The sequence below is a fragment of the Dicentrarchus labrax genome, unplaced genomic scaffold (assembly GCF_905237075.1).
Source record: "Dicentrarchus labrax unplaced genomic scaffold, dlabrax2021, whole genome shotgun sequence".
Classification (NCBI taxonomy): domain Eukaryota; kingdom Metazoa; phylum Chordata; class Actinopteri; family Moronidae; genus Dicentrarchus; species Dicentrarchus labrax.
The window spans coordinates 10659250-10680062 of record NW_026136715.1 but is presented as its reverse complement, the minus strand read 5'-3'; the positions used below and the strand labels follow the sequence as shown (position 1 = coordinate 10680062).

Sequence of the window (20813 nt, the reverse complement as noted above, 5' to 3'; positions counted from 1 at the left end):
TTCCTCTGTGCCGCTGGAAAAAAAGATAATGCGCGCTCCCGGTGCGACGCGCGCTTACGACAAGCCCATTCATTGAGTGTAAATGCTAAAATGAAAGATGAGCACTGGAAAAAGAAACAAATAAAGTTAATTTTATCATTTGCCTCGGTACTCGACTCTCAAGCAGTTTCTAAATAGCTCACTCTTTCTTTCTAAACTGCAGTTTTTCTATCTTTAAGTGATGTTGCATTTTCAGCCATGATATGCCCATCGGCACAGAGGCATGACATGGGTTGTCACGTGAAGTCATGAAAAGGATGAGGTCTATTTCAAGAGATAGCTCTGCTTTGAAAAACTCCACAGCTGCCTATTAGTGTGGAAAAAAAGGGCCTGGAACAGAAACACTAACTGGCACTGCATTTCCATGTCACTGCCCAGGCTTTATCCTGATCTTTTAATTGATTATCTTGAGTTTCCAGCCAGCTGAATGGATGCTGTCAGCTGCCTCTGTGAATCATTGCACACAGTAATAAGGAACTGACAGAAGGAGAAAACAAATCTTGAATTTGCAGTTCGTTAGAGTCATAAAATGTAGTTTCTGTTGTTATATGTCCTGTTTATCCAGAGTTCAAAGTCTGAGAGTATTTGGTTATATTACTCTTCAAAAGCAGTATTGTTGTTCACATCTTGTGGCCACTAAAGGTCAGCTGTCTGCAGAGGTGTCAGGCACATTTCATGTAGTACTTTAGTACAGTTGTGACTACTTCATTTGAGTACAAAATCTACCTATGGTATAAATAAAGTAATCTTGAACTTTTTTCCTTTTATGCTACTTTATACTCCTACTCCGCTACATTTATGTGACAGATATAGTCACTAGTTACTTTTCAGGTTAACATTTTACATAAAAAACATATTAAGCACTTAAAATACAATGCATTGTTAAGGTTAAACCAGTGGTTCCCAATCGTTTTGGCTTGTTACCCCTTATAAAATGTCTAGCTGGGGCCCCTTGTCACCTTTCGGTGGGCTGAGTTGTTTGCACAGGTTTCATTTAAATAGCAGTGTGAGGCCAAAAGATCTAAAATTAGCCAATATTTCACCAAAAATGGAGGGATAAGGAAAAAAGTCCCCAAGGTGAATAGAAATTTGTGTGACAGCTTTTTGTTTTTTCTTACAACACTCATTAATCATCTCATGACACCTCCAATGTATCTTGTGACCCTCTGGACGGGGCCCAATTCCTAGGTTGGGAACCACTGGACTAAACTACTTGACTATCTCCTCTTCAACCAGCAGCAACAGTAAGAAGCTGGTTACGCACTGATGCATCACTAACTGATCAGCAACAGTATATATATCAGTCACAGGGCCAGTTTATTTGTGGAATTTGTACTTTATCTTTTTAATGGTACATAAAGTAAATGAAGCTGATGATACTTCTCTACTTAGAAAGGTTTTGAATGCGGAACTTTTACTTGCAATGAGTAAAGAGTATTTTCTTGGTACCTTTACTAAAGTAAAGGATGTGAGTACTATTTCCACCTCTGTTTATCTGTATGTCAGTGAATTTCCTATATGATGTGACTGTTTTCAACTAGTCTTCGGCAGCATGACTGTGTGGCCGCCAACCCTTCTCTCTGTGTCTGTCTGTTTGTGCAGCCCCCCCAATCTTTTTTAAACCCGTGTCAACTCAGCTATGCATCATTAACCCCTTTTGTGGCTGCCGCTGTTGCTGCACGCGTTTCATCTGCCTCAGATCAACACAGACAACAGCAGGGTCTCTAATGATAATGGCTCCCTGTCTGGCTGCTTGCCACTTCATTGACCTGTACTCCTCTCTAATAAGCTGTATCTATATATCACCTCTTCCCACATTTATACCGACTCACTGACTGCACACCAATCACAAAGTTTGCAAAACACGACTGTCATTTTTGCAGACACAAGCAAATGCAAGAATAGAAAACACATTCCTCCTTTTGCTTGAACCTTTTTCTGATTTGCTTTAGAGAATCATTCTCAACATGTCAGAGCAGAGTCTGAAAGGCCAAGTGTTTTGTGGATGACTGAACTCATGTTTTGAATAGACCAGGGGCCTATGCCCCTGTTAGTGCCTCCAAGTGCATGGAGCTGCTTGTCAGCCTGTCTGGGACATGCTGGTCCACAGAAAGCAGAACACCAAATAGCCCCCTGGGATACATCCTCTCCTCCGCTTCCCCGGGGCTCCTCCACTCATAACCACAGAGCAGAGTGAAACAACAGCATTCACAGAGAGGGGAGGTAGGAGGGAAGAGAGAGGGGGAGGAAATTAAAGGGAGAGGGGGGAAGGTGAAGACAGAGTGAGATATATGAAAAAAGACAATTAGGAGAGTGGCAGATGAGCAGCCAAGCTGCAGGATAGGTGCGAAAGTTGACACGGAGAAGTGTGAGATGAGCTACATAGAGCTTTTTACACTTATCTGAAACCCTCACAGTGTAAATGCCCCAATCATACGACTAATCACACTCTAGACTAGGGTGCCAGTCTATATTCGTTCCATCCTTCCCAGGTGCAAATTAAAGCCTCATACTGATTGAATCAACACTTCAGAAGTTATTTGTCATAAACGATACTGCCACAACCTGGCATTCTGAGACCACACCAACAGTTTTGTGTATCGAGATAATACATGAGTCACAGATGGGAGGACACCCTGCACCCAATGTCAGGACTAAGGAATGTTTTAATGCATCATAAGGCTGAGCTCACACTCCACAGGTCATAAATTTGTTAACATCCTCTGTTGTATTACTTCTGCTCCAGTAGAGAAAAGTGTGTGTTTCTGTGAGTGTTTGAAGTAAAAATCCATGTGAGACTTGTGTGGTGTTGTTCATTGGTGCTGCTTCTCCAGATCAGCTGATCACGGCTCTCTGTCCCTTTCGGCGCCTCATGGATTCATCACATGACAGCCCTGACTGATACACATAAAAAAGACTCTTTCTCTCTTTTGAGGCCAGTGCAAGACCTTTAAGGAACTTTTAAGGACTCAGGCTGCCCACGAAGACGTCAACAACTGTATTATAGGGACCCCAAGTGGTGAAGTTTAATAACGCATCAGCTGAGATTCGAAACAGCTGCTTTGCTGTATGAATCCTCCTCCACCCAGAGTATAATCACAGCACCTGTATATTAATAGAGCAGGACTGATGCCATGGAATGAATCCCACTGACCCATATTTCCTCTGCCAGTTGAGCCCTGGGTGGGGAGGATATAAGAGGAGACTGGCACCAACAAAGGGTCCACTGTTGCTACAGTGATGTCAGAGTAATGACCTCTTCCCTCTGGCTCTCATTAATACTCAAATTCAAATCCAATCAGCGAAGCATATGGTGAATGACAGCAACTGGTTTCGCTGTACTAAATCACAGCGGAGTGTGGGTGTCATGATAATTAATGTAATTAATCCCAGGTTATTTGAATTCTGAGAGGACTAGGAGCTGTTAATATTGTAGAAGACTACACATTTTCTCATAACTGAAATGCTATTTATGTATGTTTTTGAGCATATTGTAAAATTATTAATTGTGCTTTCACTTAAAGGGGTGCTTAAATGATATAGATTTACACATGAAATCCAGTTTACCTATCCTGAGGAGTCCTATAGTCAGCCTGTGTCTTCTGTGGCTCTGAAGGGACTTTTTATTTAAAAAAAATAAACCTGCTGACCCACTGCTGCTGCATTATGGCAAAGGTAGTATCCATCAGTTCAAATACTTTAGGTCAGAATGACACACTTGCCCTTTTATGGTATGGAATTATGCTGCAGGAGTAGCCTTCTTTGGAGTCAACGTTTGTAGGTTTCAGAACAAGTCAGCTCATTTTTGTTTGAGTAATATTTGTAATATCAGTAGCCAGGAATATGTGCACACCAAGGTGTACCTCTGCAGTTGCCAGGGGGTACGTGGGGAAACTGCAGAGTAGTGCAGCTTATTTGAAAAAAGAAATAAAATAAAAAAAGTAGTGTGAATGCAGACTTTATTTAAAAGAACCCATGGTGGTCGTATTAAAGAAGGGGTACTTAATCTCACCTGTAGTAGTGGTACATCAAGCAAAAAGGTTGGGAACCACTGATTTCATGCAATAGTACCTTATTAGGATATTCTAATAATAGACCCTTTTGACATGAAATAGTAGGGTAATCCCGGGTGTTACCAATGATACTAATTAGGTTTCATTCCTGCTATTGTGTATGTTGACTCACCGAAAGGCTCTACTACACTAAATGGATGGAATCCTAATTAGTATCATTGGTAACACCTGAGATAACTATTTCATGTCAAAATGGCTGCTGTGACAAAGGTCTATATTTTAATTTTTGTTAAAAGGCTAAAACCCTTTGCTCCTCATAGGTTTTATATTTGTGGATTACCAATTTGGACTTGCACATCCCACAATACTAACAAATCATTTGTGCAAGAATTCATCCAACATTAAAAAGCTTAGATGATTTATTTGACCTATAAATCACTTTGGGCTCTTGAGTAAACAGTAATTCAAGTATGGGTTGGCCCAACAGCATTTATCCTCCATTTTAAATGACTGCAATAAAAAACTGTAGCATTAATTGGGCAGAGCTCCGGCCTACACGCTGTACTGTGATGTTGTTCCCTGCAGAGCCTGGACAGGAAGTGGTGGGTGCACACAAGGTCAAAAGAAACTGGCTTTGTGCGTGGGTGTATCTCCAGAAGGCATGGAGAGGGGAGGAGAGGAAAAGAAATGGGAAACTGAGAAAGGCCGAGGAGGGAGAGGGAGGAGTGAGGTTTAAGCGAGACAGCAGAGAGAAGACGGAGAGAGAGAGAGAGAGAGAGAGAGAGAGAGAGAGAGAGAGAGAGAGAGAGAGAGAGAGAGAGAGAGAGGGGTTGGATAGGGGGGTGGGGAGAGAGTAGGTGGTGGAAGTGTTTTTGTGCATTGTGTGAAATGTGATCATGTCCTGGAGCTGCTCAGACAGCTGGGAAGTCCCCCCCCGCCCCCTGGCTTCCAGCTGGGAACACTCTGAGGAGACACAAGGGCTGCAGACCATATACTTCACTGGTTAACCCTTCATCTGTTGCTGTTCTGGCGGAGCTATAAATAACAACACTCAGACACCTTGGAACTTAAGTCACATTTATTGATTTTAGCCAGTATGACTACCTTTACACAGACATACGATCTTCTCTACTAGAAAACAAACAAAAACACTTTCATAGGATTAGTTCAGCAGTAATACATTAGACTTAACGCTCGTCTTTTCTTTTTTTTTCTCAATATTTTGTAACACCCTGGCAAAGGTTTACATGTTTGTTTTCAATTCTGTGTAAAGGTCCCATGACTGAGACACATGCATATGACATTTAGCTGTAATCAATATGCCACTAATCATAATGCACATTATTGATAAGAATACAGTACTGCATGACAATTCAAATAAATACCAACATACAGGTGAATTTGTTATTTCATATAAAGATATCAAATTCTCATTATGGATCAATACTGAAACACAATATGACAATATAAAGTTTGCACAGCTAATTTTATTATCACAATGCTATCGCTTCCAGCAAACAGAAAACTTTTTCTTTTTTTCAAAATGTAAAACAGTATCTGAATTGCACTTTTATTTTTTAGCTTCTCATCCATATTGGTAACTTTAACGCCTCAACAAACAAGCATTGGCTATAATGGCACTATTCAAGCTTGTTGATGCTTAATTTGTTTTCTGTTTCCTGAAAACATAATGCTCAAAGATGATGTAAAAAAAAGGATTCAAGAATAAAAAACAAAAAACAAAACTCAAATTGGACAAAAAGAAAGAGATAAAATGCGCTCTCTGCACATTTTTTTCAACAATACTATTGATATCACATTACCTTCACCAAACAATGCTAGAGATACGTAGATGTTTCCAATAGTACACTGATCTACCCCAAGACATTACGGATGCTTGGAGCATTTTGTTCAATAATAGGAGGCCAAAGGGATTTCTTTTGGTTCCCAAAGTTTGATAAAAAACAACCTTTTCTTAATACCCCTGAATTTATTGAATAGATCACTGACCTGCAGAATTCAATACAATTTCAGTTTTATTGAGCTAATTTTAAAACTATTATCTCACTCATGCAGACAGGGGAAAAGTCCCTTTGCATTTATTGCTGCTCACAGTCATTTTGAACCCAAAGTCCTCACCTATATATATATAAAAAAAAGGAAAACATAAAATACTAGTCTAAGATTCTCCCTTGAAACAATGAAAGGCACTACTGGTCAGAAACAAAGAACTAAACAAACCAAAAAACAAAACCCCGGCACTCGCACTGGAGAGCCATGGCCTGAACTACGTCTTCCTCAGTGACGGCTTGTCTTATTTCCCAGTCTTGATTCTTTTCAACCTAAACGGTGTACCAAGATTTGGCACGATAAACGAAGAGAGAACGAAACAATTCCAATTTGGAATTTAATTGTTGCACTTGCAGAGAATTCTGAAAGTCAGTGATCCCGCTTCATTTGAACGCCCTCGGTAAGAAGCTAGGAAAAGCATATCACATCACTCAAATTTTTCCCAAAACACAACTTACCTATTTGAGTCAGAGCGTTGTCAAGTTTCATCTTGTTATTTTGAACTATTCCTAGGAATAATAAATACATGAAAAAACCCCAGAATTTGATCACCCTGGATTTTTTGTATAGAACATGGCAGTAGAACAAACATAAAATAAAACCAACAGCATAACACATGATGTAACAAAACAATTTAAAAATGATTATTTGATGGATAAAATCTTGAGGATAAAGTCGTTATAGTAGGTTTGTGGTTTGTGGAGAGTAAATAGTTTCTGTTATTTAAGTTCAGATGATTCAGGAGGACGTATATTCCTATAGTCTTATAACCTATACTGAATTACTCACAAACCATAATACTACCATGCTTTCCTATAGGTTAATAATAGTCTGTTATAATCCTATATAATGAAAGTGCACAGATTAAAAAAAACAATAAACCCCCCAAAAAATAAAGAAAGATGAAACCAGACAAAATAGCTTGTTGATTTACACTGAGAAACAACCCCATGTCCCCTGGCTTATCATTGGAGGGCTTGATTAGCCAATCACAAACTCTGGTCAGAATTTTAATCAGTTCATTGGACCTGTGGGATATTGGCTTCCAGCAGCAGCAGCACGCAAATATGACTGTCACTCCGATGGACGTCACGTTTTATTAGTAGTGAGAAGGAAGTAGGTCAGTTGATTTGACTGGAAATCAGTGTTTGCATTTAGCATTTTGCTTTTTTTTGGTTTGTCTTCAAGTCCAAATAGCCTATAAGCACTAACTCTTTTCGGCGAAACTCAATCAGCAGTGAGAATGGACCTTGAGTTGGTACTTCGTCATCCGCGCAGAACTACTGTAATTACTGCAAAATGAAGAAACAAACATATGATCAGCATTAGCATTATTTGTCAATTTAGAGCGACTGTTAACATGGTCAGCAGCTGAGTCCACACAGACAAAGCAAATGTTGGCTGTAGTTAGTCAAAGCAACAGAAGCCATGTTAGGAGCCCATGAGGAAGCCAATGTTATGTCAGGAGCTTTTATGTCATATTGACATCATCAATATGTCTCTGCGGAAGCTGATGTGAATGCACATTCACCACAAATTATCCTGCGGGTGCAGTTAGGAAGCCAAAGACTCACAAGTACCATGACCGTTCATTCATAGGACAGAGTTGAAGCCATATCCCACCACCCAGGTCAAAGGAGAGGGGGTTTCTCATATGCCATGCAAGTTAATGACAAATGGGTTATGCTTTTGACATGCAGGCTTACTATAAATCCGAAACTAGATGATTCATGGGTAGTAAAACTTAAAGGTGAAGTGGGAAGAGCCTGCAAGCAGAGGTAGGAGGAGCTCTTTAGGTGGCATGCTGTTATGACACCAGATAAGCCAGACATTGATTTCAAACTAGATGGAGCGAAGTGGGAAATCTTCTATCGAGAGAGAGGGGGTTCTAATCACATCGTGGGTGTACTATCTACTGCTCTTAAGATTCCACAGAGCCTATACAAGGGGAAGGGTTAGGGGCTCGACTAATTTGAATCAATGTCTTCTGGTCGATTGAGCAACCAGTCTTCAGTTTTTCTTTATTTTTCCTCCAAAATTTACCAGGAGTTTCTCCCTAAGGAAACCCCTGGACTCATTTCTCCACAGTATCAGAGTCAGCTCTCAGCCAGACATCTGGCTTTCTTCACCAGCATGTCTGGCTTTCTTAACTCCTCTCTCAGGAGCTGGTTTACAACATGAGGAGTAGTTCTCCCTCCTCTACTCCCCAAACCTTTTCTCAGTCAGCGCAAACTGATAGAAACAGAATATATCACACTTGTAAGTTAAGTGAATCTCAAACTTAAGAGTGATTGATTTTTTTTCTTCTTTTTCCCTAATGTGTACGATAGCCTTGTCTCCATGCTGTGTGCTGTGGCTTATGGATGCATACTCAAGCAGGGTTGACCGCTGACGTTATTCCATTCTCAGAGGAATAATTAAGCTCCCTCTCTTTATATTTGAGAGGAAGAAATACTGTAGTAGGATCCTGCAAGATTATAACCTGAACATGATCATATTAAGAATATAGAGTTTAATATATAGCTTAGTGGTAGTATAAAACGCATCATTTGATGAACCTTGCAGGATTTCCTCATATCAACCCTGCTTTTAGCATCATAAAGCTAATATGTCTATGATCCACAAGCAGTACATGGATTTATTAAACACAAGCCCCACTTATATTTTTCCTATTTGCGTAATGCTAGCTTGCAAAGGGGTTAAAGCTATTGTGGATACTAAAAACAGTACGTCGCTTTGTCCTCGCACACCAAAGAAAAAAGAAAACAAAAGAAACCAGAGACCCTCCATTTGCAAAAGGTAAGAACATAATACAAACATGAGGGCCCTTCACTTGAACGCTCGTATACACACACAGGCAAATATCGGGAACACAACGTACGTGAGGACATTACCTGACAAAAATATTCAGAGGGCAATTTTCCCCACAATTCCTCATTCTAGTTAAAGGGTGAGTGGTGATGCTGGGGGAGCAAGCTGCTGACAATCTAAAAGAGAGAAGGTCGTTATGGCGACCGAGCGACAAGACACAGATTAGAGACATGAGGAAAGGGTTTTCAGCCACATAACCACACAGAAATGACTTGAGAGCTCTGAGCGATCTCCCAAAAATAGAGAAGGGAGACCGAGCATGGGGGAGAGAAGGAGAGAAGTTGAGACACAAGGACAGGGCTTTACATCAACAGATAAATATATCAAGTGTTTGGGTCGACAGGCACTTTTGCCGAGTGGTCGGTTGGTTTCGTTTGCAGATTCATGATCCACATATGGATGCCTTTTTGATTTGTGCTCTTCTAGGATTTGCTCCATATTTAAAAAATCATCTTTGATCAAAACTATATTGTATCTCTGTTCACAGTAATCATTATATCCATTTTAACAGAAGTAGGAACCTGAGGCACCTATGCTGAAGTGCACTTAATTTCGGTGTGGAGATCGATTTGTCAAACTTTCTTTCTCTCTTATAATATGGCTCTGAAAGAATCCATCGCAACATAATGGGTCACATGGAATAGCCCTCCTGTATTTCACCAGACACCAAATAACTCCTCTTTTTACAATGTAGAGCCCTGCAATACATGACTTCATCTTGTACCACACACCGGACAACAGAAAAACAGTTAAAAAAGCTCATAAGCGTTTTCAGCTGCGAAGCCATGCGATTCTACTGACCCTATTGTATTGGTGTGCTAGCATCACAGCTTATAAATTATCCTGAAATAAACACCTGTGGTCACAGGTGCTCCTTTTCTGCCCAAACAATTCCATCATCAAACCAGCAGCCAACCCACTTATGACTTTTCGAATTTCTGTATATAAAGAATCATACTGTGCTCCCCTAGCAAGAAAGCAGGGGGAGATTGCATATTTTAGTTCCTTTTTCTTCAGAAGTTCCTTTGTCTTCATGTTCCTTTTTCTTAAAGAGTGACCTGATTAGACAGTGGGCTGCTGGACACAGGTCAGTCCTGGGGGACCAGGACAAAAGGGGAGAGAGGGGGCTTTTTTTTTAAAGGAGCACCAATGCCGACAGACGAGCCGAAGAGCAGAGGATGTCATATTTAGTCACAAGACTGTCAGGTTGACATCCTCTTTACAAGTCCTCACCCCCACAATGTGTTACTGTTACCAGGTAATACACTCAGGGGGCCAGAACAAAAAAGCACAAAAGCTGCCACCTTTTACATCATACGTACAGCACCATGACAGCGGAAAGAATAGACACTCCATAATATCCACAAAATCCCCAACATAACTGGGGCCCTATAATCCACATGCCATATATGTCTACTACAGTCCAAACGTCTAGTGCACACTGTACATACACCTGCATTCCCCTAAGCGTTTACACTAGCACACACGAGCAGCTGGTTAGTCACACAGCAGTCCCTAGAGGAGCGCAGGCTGGCCAGGGAGCTAAGCGAGCAAGTGGGGCTCTTTAACACTAAGGCAGGGAGGGTTTGGCCCGTAGGTACCCCTCCCCTCTGTACACAGCAGTCCCTTGCGCACTTCTCAGCCGCCTCAGTCGCAGTAGATCTTGTACTTCTCGCTGCAAAAGACCACAGGGCCTCCCAGAATGCCATTGGGCATGGCATTGTTGGGCTCTGGTCGGCCGGAGCCAGAGCAGGTCAGACTCTGACTTACGTGGGGGTTGTTGACGGTGCCGGTGGCGGCCTTGCTGCGGGTCTTGGTCCGGCCACTGCCTCCCCGGCGGGTCTGCTCGTGGTCGAACTCCAGGTCTTCAAGACGCTGAGTCAGGGCCAGTTTCTGCTGGATAGCCATACGCAGCAGGGAGTTGAGGGTCTTCTTCTCATCCTCTGCTGCAGCCAGCTGCCTCTGCATTTCATCCAGCTGAGTGACATACTCGTCGCAACTGCAAGACAGACAAAGAGAGAGAAAACTGTCAAGTCATGGCCATGTTTGTTCACTTCGAACTGGAGGAATATCAGCAACATGTTTATACACCATCATTAATTTCCTGTGTCTTACCACAAGGGGGCACTATCCCAATAATACCAAATAGCATCAATGGAGCAAATCCCTTGCTTTTTGTTATGTTTGCATTTAAAATATTGCACAACTGCATATATGACATGCATACCAAAGCTACACACTTGAGATACTGAAGCCAGCAGGTATATGTAGACAAAAACAACTGAAACTGAATGGTTGCGCTGTGTTTTTTCTCTACCACAAGGTGGAGCCAATGATCCATGCAGCACAGACCTGACAGGCCTGTCCGTGCTCCTGCATTATTAACTTATGATTTCAACCTTCATTTTTTCCCCTCCACCAAACGTCACAAACTAAAATATTCTCATTTTAAGTAATTTCAGCAGATATTTGACAAGATACAGTGACAATCTGCACACAGCTGCCATCACTTGATAATGCATTAAAGATGGTAAACTCCATCCTGCCCTCCTTGAAAAGTAGCGTCAGTACTTGTCTTTCGGGTTAATATGTCTGCTGCTACAGGGAATGAATACCGTTCATGAACAGGTGATACATCTGAGCATGGCTTTAAGCTGCTCCGCATAATATGAGGAGTGTATGAGCAGTGGAAGTTAAGAATAGATCACATAAACAAAGGATGAAAGCATTAACCTAGGGATCACTGAGGAGATCCTTTCTGCGTCACCTGAGGAACAGGCTGAGGAGGGGAGTCATAGAGAGGAGAAAAATGAAGATGGGGAAGCGCGAAATACGGTTCATTGCTCCGAGCTGTAGCTCTTCACACATGATCTCCACTCTTCCAGTTGGAGTGTGTTCACTGTATCGCTTCCATCCATCTTTTCCATCTCCCATCTCATATGATGACTCAATCTACCTTTTGCTCAATATCACTGGGTGCTGCACTGCGGCATTATCACCTGTCTCCCTGTGCCCTTGTGTGTGTGTATTATGTCTAAAGGCTGGACAGGTATAAAAACTGGGTCACCCAAAAGGGTTTTGAGGAGGGGGGTTCATATCTCCACTCTCCATCTGCTGGCGTTAAGTCCCCTTTCATTTTCATGCTTTTCTCCTTCACCAAACCTTTTTTACCTTTTTTTATTACCTTGCTATTGCATTCCTCTCTCCTTCAATTATGTGTCCTCTCTTCTGGCTCTTATCTTGCCTCTCAAGCCTTTTTTTTATAACCTCTGTTGCTTCCTTGCTGCTGTCTCCATCTGTCTGCTTGCATCAGTCACTTTCTCTCCCTCCATCTTGGTCATCCCTACTATCTATGTTGCTGACAAAGCAATCTGAGTGACATTCTCCAGTAATGACTGACACGCCTCTATGAAGGCAGGGGTCGGTTATGTTAGTAAGCAGCGCCTTATCCTTCAACGATGCCACACTAAAACCGCTCGGGCATAATTTAACTGGCAGGTAGACTCACCCTACTCCCCTTTTTGCTTTCTGGTATAAAAGTATTTACTTTCATATGGGAACGCCCCAACCTGTGGTGACATGTCACTCTCTTTTAGACTTCCAGCCACAAAAATGCAGTAATTTTACTTATGTCATGTTGTTTATTTGTTGTATTACAATGTCTGCAAGCTATAACTGTCATTTTCCCAGCAGGCATGTGAGAACTAATGTTATTGTTTGGTCAGTAATTAGTGGTTGTGTGAACTGCTGCACTGTTAAGAAAAAAAAACCCCGCCTTAGTTTGCTGGGTCTAAATTATTTTCTGAAAAAAAAAAGAAAAGAAGAAGTGCCAGTTGGAAGAGATTCTTGATCTATTTCCAACATAAACAAATTGCTTTGAATAAGATTTTGTATTAGTTGTCCTAGTTGTCCTTACCCTTGGCAAGCCTCGTCTTGTCTGCAGTGCTGCACTAATTTGAATTGTCTAAACCCTACATGTAAATTATTTTCTTGTTTTAAAGGATCAGTGTGTAGGATTTAGTGGGGTAGTTACAGATTACAAACCCCTCGCCTAATCCTCACGTTCCTAGCGTGTAGGAGAAACTAAGGTGAAACTTTGAAAGGTGTGAAAGGCTCTGTCTAAAGCCAGTGTTTGGTTGTAGTGTTTTGGGCTACTATTCTAAGGTAACAAAAACAAAACAATTCTTTCTTTCATTTTCAGGTGATTACATGCTGATGAAAACATACCTATGAATATTATATTCCAGTTCTGCCAACAGATCCCCCTCATTGTTACACACTGGACCTTTAAGTCTTAAAGGCAAAATCTGAGATATCAGTAACCGCAGATGTTGTTGCTGTGTGTGGTGCTTCACATGGTTGTATACTACATGAACTCTGGCCTTGGCAGACCACCATACAAACATAAACCATACCCTCCCCTCTTGTGTATGCAGTTTGATTCCCAGTGGGACACACACACAGACAATAGGGATCAGTGTTGCTTCATTAAACCCAGTATGAGACGGGGGGACAACCTGGGAGGGAGGTGGGAGGGGGGGGCTGGTGTGCCTTCAGACGGTTCAGTCACTCTTGTATGGGGGGTGAGAGGGCGTACGTTTTTCCCGGGAAAAAAACAGAAGAGTCTATTCTAGGGGACTGGAGGGATACAATAGGAGCCTTTTTGGCCCGCTGATGGGGTGTGGAGGCACAATAGCTGAGGGGGGCCGGGAGGCTGCTGCTGGCCTTTTGAGGATGAACAGTCATCATATTCACAACATTGACAAAAAAGCACTTTATCTGCATCTTGCTGTGATCTTTAACAGCAGCCAATGGCATTTATAATTGCATAGGGAAACCTCAACTATTGCAAAACACAATCACAGTCAACAACATCACAATCAATAATGCCTCCAAAGCACAGAAACACAACAACCTCCTCAGCTGTGGTCTTGTCTGGAGCTTGATTGGTCATGGTGGGATCATAGAGAGAGCAGGGAGGAGGAGGCAAGAACAGAATGAATATGACTAACAACAGAACAGCAGGATGATTGAGGGTGTAAGTTTGAGGAGAAAAATGTGACTTGGGCTAATGGTTTGACTTTTAATATAGTGTATGAGCAGGAGCTGAGAGCATGTCGAGGCATGTCTTAGGAATGTCAGAGGCAGGAGCTTACTGTTAACATGACACCAGAGACTGCAGCTGGAGACGCACACACATACACAAAGAAAAAAACGAGAAGTACGTACACACACTCACACAGACTTGAAAAACATTCAACCCTGTGTTTCTCACAGAACGAAATACACTTTCAAGTAACTCTAATCTATGGGAAGCACAGACTGCAGCAGAAGATCAGACAAAGGATCCCACAAAAACCTAAACATTCTTTCAATTCCACTCCATCTTTCTTTCCCTTTGTCAAAGACCACACATTTGTATCTGAGAGTTCTCCATGTCCCAGAAATCCACCTTTACAGACTTTGTCAGAGTGGTAATTACCATGAAAAAAAAAAAAAACAGAACACTGTCAAATTAGGCTCCTGTAGTGGGCTTTAACTGAAAGCCTGGCCCCTTCCTCTCTTTCTTTTCCAAATGACTGGAGAACCGGGTGTTTGGCGGTGAGGAAGGACGGAAGGGGGGACGGGGATACAAAGGTGGGGGGAGTGTGGGAAACCTCACTCAGGCGAGTCCCCCAGCCTCTCAAAGAGTCCCCTGACCCAACTCTTTGCCGTATAGGACAGAATTTACATACCAATACGTGAATCTCATAAACAGACAGAGCGTAATTCATGCATAGGCACCAGAACAGTGACAGACTACTTGGTTTGGAGCTTCAGGGGCATCATCATTAGGGGAGGTTCTTTGTGCACGAGGAGAAAAACACATGCGTTGATGCAGGTGGTAAACAGCAAGCTGTAATGTGCTGTCAATACCCTAAGCCTAAGAGGCTTAAAGAAACAGACTCTTCATAATGGCTCTGCTTCTTCACAGCAAATATGATCTCACACCTTCCCTGCACTGCCATAACAGTGACAAGAGACACAACTCATGGACCCCCGAGGGGTAAAAAATAATGCCATTACTATGAGCAAGATCTGGTTCTCTCTTAGCCCTGGTTGCCTTTGTTCAAATAGTTTAACATTACACCTACATCTTCTAACCATCTGGCTATGCAGTGCACCAAAAACCCATGACAACACACACTCTTACGTTTGCAGACAGGAGTTTTCCTCCTGTTACTAATTGATTAGGCACTGCAGGTATATGGAGTTACTTCAGCAAGCCCTTCAGGGATAAGTATTGAATTACTGTATGGGTAAGATGAGGGGCGCTGAGCTGCCCACACATTCCATGCAGCCTCTGTAACCTTCATTCTGTAATACTGTCTATCCCCACCCTCCTCTTCTACCTCCCCTCCCTCTGCACAGCTTGAGCTTTGCTGTGGATTGTAGAGGAGTCTTAAATGCAGAAGGAATGACTGTCTCAGCATCTCAGCGCTGCCATCTGGACCAGAGCTGATATTTACGGGACAAGTGGGCATGAACATCTTAAAGAAATTCACAGAGAGGAAAAGCAACTCAATGAGTGAGTTGTGCTTCCAACGTGGAATCCCTATAATCACATCTAAGTAGAGCACTAGCGCTCATTTTCTCATAGCATAGAAGAGCACTAGCACTAATTTTCCGATATGCATGCACACACACAGAAATAAAAAACAAACAGGCAGTGTATGAGCACTTAAATTTACTATGTGTTGAGGGTTGAATGTGTAATCCAGACGAAGATGAGGTGGGATTATGCAGAAAACCTTTGACCGGCTTCTCTTCGGAATCAGAAAAGATTAGTGATTAGTGTGTGTGTCAGCCCATCTGACACACACACACACACACACACACACACACACACACACACACACACACACACACACACACACACACACACACACACACACACACACACACACACACACACACACACACACACACACACACACACAAACACACACACACGCAGACACCAGATCACTGGTCAAAAACACTACTTAAGTGACATATTTAAATGATACCCAGATTAGATACTCTCTGTGCTCTATAGTCAGTATCAATATCCCTTCCTAACCGTGATTCTCAAAAACAAAACAATACCTTCCTTAAACATGTGATGTTACAATAATACCAGACAGAGACACAGCCAACATGTGGTAAACATGGATTACATTATGGTGATAATCTTTAGCTTACCTGGTTATATTGTGTATGGTGCATGTGGAGTAGTTTTAAATATAGCACAAAGTCTGCTGTGTTACTGCTGCCTCTCCAAGCTAATCTGCAATGGCACAGCACGGTTTGGGATTCATGCCAACCGATGTGGTTTAACAACAAAGAGTGCCTATGTGACAATTTCCTCCGGAAAAATAGAGTGAGGTTAAAATGGTACGTCGGATAAATTCTTTAGTGTGCGATTCGACTCTTGGAAGACCGGAAGAGGGAGCGGAAGGTGGCGTATCTCTTACCGAGTGGCGAACATGGCTCGGAGAGAGGAAAAGGTGGCAGCGTCCTCCTTCAGGGCTTTGAGCTCATTCCTCAGTTTCATCATGGTCTCGGTCACCATGGCCTTTTCATTCTCATACTTGCTCTTCAGATTGGCCAGAGCAACTTCAGCTGTCTGTGGGTGGACGACAAGAACAAAAGGGTCAGAGCAGCTGGAAGGCGTCAGGGGTATATTTCCTGTCACAAGAAGTCTGTTAATATGGACCATATGACATATGTTTTTAAGGTAGTCCAGTAGCTTGTAGTTGCTATTGTTAGTTGCTGGTTTAAAAAATATAGGCGTGTGGTTTATGAGGGGCTTTCATGTATGTGCTCTAATGGTCCCAGAGTAACCACACACACACTTTAAAGGGCTACCAGAGCAACTGCATACACACTGTATCTCTGGGTTATGGTTCTTTGTGCTTTAGAGGGCTGTTCTCCCATTCTAACCACACACATAGTCTGGACAGCTGTCATCATAAGGCTGCTGCCTCCACCAGTGTTTGATATAGATCTCGTCTGCAACGCATTTGCTGCAGCAGCTGAATAGACCTGAAATAGCCGACACCCTCTTCTTCTGTTTCTGTCTTTCAAGGAAAACTGACAAATGTTTGGGAGTGATACCCAGTTAGTTAAACAGACATTCTGAGTGTATAAAACACAAAACCGACCTGCTTGTTGGCCTTGAGGACAGTCCTCAGAGTTGCAATCTGCTCCCTCTTGGTGCTGAGCAGGGATTTCAGTTTGAGGATCTCCTCCATGCAGGCTTCCTTATCCTTGTCTGCAACGGTGCCGAGCTCCAGAGAGGCCACCCTCTGGCGGGACAGCTCTGTGGTGCGGTCCACAGCCAGCTGGAGGTGCTTGATCTGATCTCTGATGATCGCCACCAGATTGTAGATGTTCATGGGCTCGCGGCGGTGGTCAGACACAGGAGAAGGCAGAGAGGAGACCGGTGAAGGGACTCCGTCACTTAAGTCGGTCTTACCAGGCTCAGGGAAGAGGCCCTTGGTGAGCAAAATGGGAGAGCGGCGGCCACGGCCCTCTGGGCTGCTTCGCCCCCCCTTACCCTCTTTGTAGAAGTCAAGCATGACGCGGTTGGGTGTCTCGTTGTTGCACATGCAGACGTGGTTGTAGAGGGTGGCCAGTTCTTCACTGAAGGTGACCAGCTCGTCCTGTGCCACACTCAAACTACCCTGCGACTCGCCTGCCACATCGCTCAACTGAGGACACAGACAGAAATGTCTCAATTAGTCATGTTTGGCTACAAAGTTCATAAAAACACCAAATCAACCATTTAACAAAATGTCAATATAAAGAGCAATATCTCACCTTGCGCAGCTCCTTCTCTAGTTTAGTTTTCTGTTCTTTCTCTAAATGACATGTCTTCTCCAGAGTTGCCAGCTTCGCTCCCAGTGTTGTGACATCGTTCTCCAGACGGGTGCGCTCATCTTCATAACGTGACTGACAGGCCTGGTATTCTGTCTTCAGAGTCTTCAGTTCCTCCTTCAGCTCTCCTGCCTCAGACACAGCAACCTAAAGACGCAAGATCAGTGAGTGAGAACATATAAAAGCTGAGTACAACAAAGACAATATGTATTGTAATACAATTAATTAACTACAAGAAGACAGGTACCTTGTACTTGCACTCCAGAATCTCAGGTCCATTGATGTCCACCTCGTAGTAGTCTCCGTCTTCATGGCTATCACGTTCTTTCTCATTGTCCAAGGCAGACTGGCGCTCCTTGCTGGCCTGGAGCTTTCGGATGGCGTTGAGGTTCTCTGTGAGGCGGTTGACCTTCTCCTGATGCTCTGACAGAGCACCATTAGCCTGTTCCAGCTGTTTCTGAGAGTCCTGCAGCGTGGACAGCAGGTTGACCTTCTCACGCTCCATCTGAGGGGAAAGGCAGACACAATGAGTAACAATGCGTAAGGTCATCATACTGTATGTAATGAACGTACAGTACTCTCCTTGCACACATGTAATTTCACACTGGATTTCTTGGCAACTTGATGATGTGAATGATTCCTGCTTTGAAAACAGATCATATTAAATCAGTGGATTATCTGTCATGTGGTAACTCTACCCACTATTAGACTTGCGCTGCCAAGGTATGTGAGGCTCATTGCCCAGTAGCCCAGCATCATAGTCAGGATGACCTTGACAATTTGCTGGACTGGATTCAGCTTAGTGCTGGCAGAGACCCTGGTCGGGTCATCTTACACACATGCACACAGTTGCACTGATAAGCACTGAGCTATTTCAGAAGATCTGTACATAATATAAAAGTCTCACAGTCTTCCTCATCTGCATACATTTTTTATTAGTGCAGCATTTTTTTTGATTAATTTTAAAAAGAGATGGAAAGTTTGGTTCAGGTGGCTTGTCATGCCGAGAAGCACTCTACTCAAAACCGTATATCACATACATGATTTAACTAAGTCATTCATATTTACAACATGACTTAAAATTGGAAGAGGGCTTATGTGCATGTAACACATCATCCAACTTCACATTAGATCTCGTCATAGATTGCCAGAGACTAAAAGGGTGATATCCGATGAGCGGATGTGTAGGGTCAATTATTGAGTACCTAATCAATAGAATGAGGAAAGATAGGAGAGCAACGGAGTATGGCTAAATGAGCAAAGGAAGCTTTTTGTTTCCTCTGCTCTGATTCCTACGTGGAATCTGTGGAATGAGGCAGGCAGTACGACATGCTGCTGGGTTATATCAAACACAGTGCTTTGTCACAGCCCGCTGGATTCACCACAACGGCCAGGTTAAGAACCAGAACGGTGCCCATAGCAGGGCAGCATTGAGGTAACTTCTAGTTCACACATTAATCCAGCAACTGTGTTTGTGTTTGACGAGGGGAGAAAAAAAAAAATCTTAATCCCTTAAACCTAAAAACAATTATTATCCACAGGTTCCCAGTACTTTCTGGTAACCATGGTGCCCAATCAGGCGTTGCCTTGGACTCATGGGGTGATGAGCAAGCAGATGGCGGTTCCACTGGTGCCACCACCCGCTGCCTCGCAGCCTAGCAGAGCCTGAAGGGTGTGTGTGTGTCTCCCTGGATTAAATTTGCTAGAAGGGGATTTAGATCCCTGCAGCAGCCTGGGTCAGGATGTGGCCCAAACACTACGGTGACTCACTCTTTCAGATACACCTCCAACCTTCTTAAATACAAATCCCTGCTAGTTTGAGTTATTTCGTGGTAACTACTGTCAATCTAGTTTGTTTTGAGGACAACACCGTATTTTTTAAGGTGTGATAAATAATATGGACATGAGAAAATAAGACATATTAACAGGTTATTCCCATATCAAACTCTAGAGGAATAGTCAAGATGCTTGATTTCTTTCTCAAAAGCCTGCTATTGATTTTCTCTTCACTGAATATAACTAAAGTGAAAACAAATACCGCTGAAACAACTGATTGACATCACAATCCGAAAGAGCAATCTGATATTGGCAAACAAATTTAGCGATTGCTACTTCTCTGTAGAATGGATGACAAACATTTACTTAACCTGGATAGCAGAGGTCAGCGATATATTTTACTGTTAACAGACAGTGAAATGCGACAATGAAACAATGTTTTCAGTTTTCCATGGTGGTGAAGAACAAACCTGCATCAGCTGCTGTTTGAGCTTCTGGATCTCTGAGATGTTAAGTTCGCTCAGCAGGTCGTCCACGAGGCTGGGTGCAGGATGGAACAGCTCATCTTTCTTTGCTGTGGAGATGCAGTTGTCGTAGGTGATGGCGTTGGCCAGTTTGGTGAAGCCATTCTCATATCCCTGGAGAGCCTCGTCGTTGTTAGGTTCAGTGGCGGCATCGTCGCTGAACTTGAGACCATCCAGAGAAATGCTAAGAGGGCTGAAGGAAGAAAAATGGGAACAGTGTGTCATTTAGTGTTCTTTACAGTCTGTGCTGAGGCCTCTGAGCACCTTGTTTGTGTTGTTTTCTTTCTTTTTTTTTTACCTGTTATACAGAGTGTCTCCTATGCTCATGTAGTGGGAGAGTTCTTTCCTCAGGGAAGCTTTCAGCTCACGCTCAGTCTTGATGGTCTCCAGGGCCTCACTTAGCTGACGCTCAGCAATCTCTTTGAGCCGGATTGCATCTTCCAGTTGGCTGTTAAGGAACTGAGTGTCCTCCTCTAGACGACGGATCTCATGCTTCAAACCCTCAAACTCGACCTGGGAGAGGGAGAAGAGGGAACACCTTTCATGAGTTTTGGGATAGATTCAGCTCCAATGAAAATGAGCTGTTAGGCTGGTTCATGTATGGCAAACCAGCTGGATC

The 20813-nt window shown here is 42.9% G+C and overlaps 1 protein-coding gene across 5 annotated transcripts in view; it reads right to left on the bottom strand.

The window, feature by feature from the left end:
* Positions 1 to 5112: 5112 nt before the first annotated feature.
* Positions 5113 to 20813, bottom strand: part of LOC127376857 (protein bicaudal D homolog 2) — a 43860-nt gene continuing 28159 nt past the window's right edge. The window contains exons 4-12 of one of the 5 annotated variants that reach the window (XM_051424202.1): positions 20493 to 20707; positions 20141 to 20387; positions 18142 to 18399; positions 17838 to 18041; positions 17180 to 17728; positions 16490 to 16641; positions 10764 to 10992; positions 9017 to 9109; positions 5113 to 7414 (exon numbers count right to left, since the gene is read on the bottom strand). In XM_051424202.1, the coding sequence (XP_051280162.1) occupies positions 9062 to 9109; positions 10764 to 10992; positions 16490 to 16641; positions 17180 to 17728; positions 17838 to 18041; positions 18142 to 18399; positions 20141 to 20387; positions 20493 to 20707 (1902 nt within the window). In that variant the 3' untranslated portion in view covers positions 5113 to 7414; positions 9017 to 9061. Of the gene's footprint in view, positions 10993 to 16489; positions 16642 to 17179; positions 17729 to 17837; positions 18042 to 18141; positions 18400 to 20140; positions 20388 to 20492; positions 20708 to 20813 lie in introns of all 5 variants that reach the window. The other 4 variants (XR_007887571.1, XM_051424201.1, XM_051424203.1 and 1 more) reach the window with 4 other exon arrangements.